This window comes from Pinus tabuliformis, chromosome 8, assembly GCF_031772625.1.
Source record: "Pinus tabuliformis cultivar Carrire ecotype Pingquan chromosome 8, CPIR1, whole genome shotgun sequence".
Taxonomy (NCBI): Eukaryota; Viridiplantae; Streptophyta; class Pinopsida; order Pinales; family Pinaceae; genus Pinus; species Pinus tabuliformis.
Window position 1 is genome coordinate 45,333,315 of NC_142294.1, and position 4,920 is coordinate 45,338,234.

General features: G+C 31.0%; 1 protein-coding gene across 1 annotated transcript; it reads right to left on the reverse strand.

Moving 5' to 3' along the window:
* Positions 1 to 3,624: 3,624 nt before the first annotated feature.
* Positions 3,625 to 4,185, reverse strand: LOC149234057 (dirigent protein 5-like). Its single transcript, XM_089368142.1, has one exon. The coding sequence runs from the start codon at positions 4,183 to 4,185 to the stop codon at positions 3,625 to 3,627; it is 561 nt and encodes a 186-aa protein (XP_089224268.1).
* Positions 4,186 to 4,920: the final 735 nt, after the last annotated feature.

The following is a 4,920-nucleotide window of genomic DNA, read 5'->3' on the forward strand; positions in this document are numbered from 1 at the left end:
GACAAAAACTTTGGGGTGGCAAGTACAACCAATCATGCACCCCCTACACATATTTATATCATTTTAAATCAGAAACAACAAGCATTCAAAAAAAATTATAGTAACACAAAGATTGTCATCACTCTTTTATAGTAATTATATGCCTAAAATATAAACTCAGCTCATCTTCATAATTTTCATTACATTTTATATAATAATAAAATATGCAAAAAATCATGCACTAATGTGAATAAGACCAATATTATACTATTCACCCATCACTCTTTCAAAACTCCACTATGTCATAAATTTTAACAAGATTTCATAAAATAATGAACATTATCTCAATCTTGAAGTCTTTCTCTCCTTGCATTTAAAATAAAAATAAATACTTATCTTTTTTTTTTTAATGACATTGGGTCTCATTCTCCATTTCAACTAACATTAAGATCATTAAATCTCCAAACAAACATTAAAACTGAGGTGAATTTAGGGATATTAAATCTCCTTCATCGGTAAGTCTACAGTGCTAGAAATGCCCTTACTCACACCAACATCACAACCAAACATTTCACTTTACAAGGTTGGGAATCGAAATAGTAAAATGAGAGAAGAGCAAGTAAATATTTTTGGTGTTTTGCTCTGAACTCAGTGACAATGAGCACGCATACAAAGCTAACTCCTAGTACACTGATTATTCTTATACACTAGGTTGCTCTCTTCCTAGTTGACGAAGCATAGATCTAGATCTAGAAAATTCCCCCCAAATTTAATTTCAATAAATCACTGCAACAATGAGCACACATACAAAGCTAACTCCTAGTACACTGATTTTTCTTGTACACTAGGTTGCTCTCTTCCTAGTTGACCAAACATAGATCTAGATCTAAAAAATTCCCCCCAAATTTCATTTCAATAAATCACTACAACAATGAGCACACATACAAAGCTAACTCCTAGTACACTGATTTTTCTTGTACACTAGGTTGCTCTCTTCCTAGTTAACGTAACATAGATCTAAATCTAGAAAATTTGCCCCAAATTTCATTTCAATAAATTACTACAATAGAAAACATAATAGAAAACATATCAATTTCATAGGTTGCTCTCTTCCTAGTTGACGTAACATAGATCTAAATCTAGAAAATTTACCCCAAATTTCATTTCAATAAATTACTGCAATAGAAAACATATCAATTTCATAAACAAATACTATATTGCTAACACATAGCTTTCAACAAATAATTTGTCTTATTTTCCTATACTAATGAACTATGTTATCCTTAATATTTCATTTTTTAAGCCCTCATCAAGGGATTCAAGTATACTTATTGTGATACTAAAACATCACAAAATAGCCAAACATATTAAGAAGAAATATTTAATATCTCTTCACTTAGGGTCTCATATTTATAGTAATGGAATTACAAATGGATTATGATCACACTTGAGTGGTTACAACCCACACTACAAAAATGTATTGAACCAATATAGTTTTTCCATTAACTCTAGCTTATTCAAAATCATTAAAAACAATGAATTTTTTTATCTAATTATTGATGTAAAAAGCAATAAAGTTCTGGTATATTAAAGTCCGGTCATTGTGTTATATCGAATTCAAGGCAATGGTGTTTTGAAATATTTAATGTTAATGGTGGAAATTCTATTTGTGGAATTGCTTAGACCATTCATTAGAGTTTCATATAAAATAACGAAAATCATCAGGTAAGCTTGACATCCGTTCGTTGAAAAACCTCTCCATTTTGATTGTCTACTTCTCCCCCACCTAGGACGAGGCGGGCTCAAACCTTTTTACATTCCTGTCTGTCTTTATAGCATACGTACTTTACTCCCAAGTAATTTGACCTTGCCCATTACTCCAACCTCATCTAAAATTGTCCCCTCCTCGCCAACCTTGGACGAGGCGGCGCTCAAACTTTTTTCACACCTTCTTTGTGTCTTTACCATACGCACTTCTCTCCCAAGAAATTTGCCATTACTTCAAATTGTATTTGAACATTATTTTAAATGGTTTTGAAATTAAAAAAAAATAGTATAGATTTATTTTAAATACGGATTTAATATGAGTAATAAAAATTTAATTTTTTCACTTGTAAATTTTTTTATGAGCAGATATTATTTAAATGTTTTGTAGAGTTATTTAATTTTTTTTAGTTGACATTTAAAATTTCAACGTTAACGACAAATGGACATGGACACTTACACATCATACTGAGTTGTACACTGAGCCTCTCAACTCAACAAATAGAAATTTTTGAACACTTTAAATTTATTGAGCTTGACTGAAGAAAAATAAATAAATAAATAAACAAAAATAACCCCAACATAAACTCACACAAATAACTAAACCTTAAAACTATAATTTTTATAAAAACACACTTCCTTGAATATGAGATATCAATCATCTTATACCTAACACAGAGTATGCAAAGAGTATCAAACTTTAAATAAAATTTTATTGGATAATAAAAACTTCTTAACAATATTAATCTAACCTTTGCAATAAGATGCCACTAAACAAACAACTCCTCTGCTTTGAATATCTATCAAATATTTACAATAATATGTTATTAAACAAATAACTCAAGTTCAAATCTTGTTCTCAAAATTTATGTTATCATGTTTTACGTAATAAGTTTGTGTAGAAATTTGAGGCTAACCCGGTTATAAATGAATCCTAAGTCTATAAAACAATATAGATCTGTTATTGGTTATATTTTGTGTTTGATTATAACAGAATGTTTCATAGGGGAGATAAAATAGAGATGATTATAAAAATTTACAATTAATATAATAAAATTTTTAATCATAAAAATATAAATATATAGGGCATTGATTTCTCAATTATTAATATATAAAATATATTATAATATATAATTTGGGTAAGTTTAGTAGTTAAGAACATATATTATTCTTTCAAAAATTATATGGTTCAAAACCAAAAAAAATAAACTATATATTTTATTAACAAAATAATATAGCAAAAACCAGTATCTCATCTTAACAATAAAATTATATCATACACCAATTTTAAAAATAAAATTATATCATACACCAATTTTATGTCTACCTTAATTATAGAATAAAAACTTTTCAACCTTACAAATAAAACTTGTGTGATGATTCCTAGAATAAAATTGTTTTGTTACAAAACCTAAACTATGTGATGATTCCTAGAGTAAAATTGTTTTGTTACAAAACCTAAACTATATTTCATTAAATATATTTGGAAACTAAGATTACTTCTCAAGTCATATGTTTATTTTAGGTAATTAAGTTTTAGATATTTTATTAAATATATTTCGAAACTAAGATTACTCAAGTCATATGTCTATTTTAGGTAATTAAGTTTTAGAAAGTTTGATTAGTAGTTTTGAAGCTTTTTTATTATTCGTTAAAGATTGTTTTTTCATGATTACTAAGAAATGTTAAAGGCTCAGCTAAACCTTGACACCATGGGAAGACTGTTTTCCATCCTGTTACCTTTATTTTAGAATATGAAAATTCCTTTCATAAAAAATGATATATGATATATATATATATATAGACTATCCTTAAATTTCAGGATATCTGTAAATGTAAATCACTATAATTCTTCTTCTAATTTGGTACCCCTAATATTGCTCAGCGGCGTAAGCCCAGGTGGAGCTTGACATGATAGAAAGGTTTGGGGGCGGCACCACCATGACTGGTGGTGGTATTGACATTGAGGGAAGTGAAAACAGCAAAACCGGTTGCCAAACCAAAGTGTCCGGTGCCTCCTATGACGGCGAACTCTTCCCTCCTGCTACTGTTTTCTGCATGGTCATCATGTGCATGCAGCTTCTTCGTCTGTTGACCACGAATACTCAGACTGCCTTTGTATTCAGAAGAATTCAGATTGAGATCCAGCACACTGAAAGCAGAGGGCAACATGAAGCCCTGTGCTCTTCCCACCACCGGAGAAGTGTTGTGGGGAGCCTCTGTCACTGGTTGGTCGAACACAACAATGTGACCGACAGACCCAAAAACATTACTTTCTGCAATACTATTAATACTATCAGATCCCGGCTGAATGTATAAAGAGAGAACGTTGTTGTTGTTGGGCTGGCCAATCGGCTTGGGCTCCTGGGGATGGTGACCACCATGATTTTGACCACCTGGTGTCAAGACAGACAGAAGAATAACTGTAACAGTTGCTGCCATAACTGCTGTGCACATCAGGATGTTGGAAATCATTGTAATCACAAAACTATTGATAGATCATACTCTGAAACAGTCTACTCATGTAACAAGTTTTCTTCAGCATCTGACAGCATGTTTTAAAGATTTAGGTAGATTGAGAACCAAGCAAAACCAACAAAAACCTGAAACGTGCTAAATGCTAGAAATTTGATTATTGCCTGCATAGAATTTGACAGATCAATCTCAAATTTGTCACATAAAGATGACCCTTTTGCCGCATAAATAGTTAATTAACACAGGCTTGAGGAATATTCAAATAAAACCATACAAAAATTGCGCCAGTATTAACAGAGCACACGCACCCACCTGCCAATATGCGGTATTACACCTTGGAATGAATTCATAGGGTTACTTGGTAGCAGTACCCTGCATTCAAAGCTAAGCTATCAATTTCTTTCACTTCTACTCAACGACTACCTCAATCTGTTCGTAGATGGGAAGATTAGTTGGGGAGATTAGACAGTTGGTTTGCGCAATTAAAATGGAGTTAAAATTTAAAGCAAACACAGTAAAACAGAATACTTCAAATTATATTTTCAAATATATGAAATACATTCATATGAAGGTTGCGGCTGCACCTAAGTAAAACAAAAGTTTTTACTATATTTCATCAGGAATTAGAGAGTAATTTTCTATGAAACCATGTAACAAATTTGTTTTCACTAGCACACCACAATTTTTTCACCTTGAACTCAC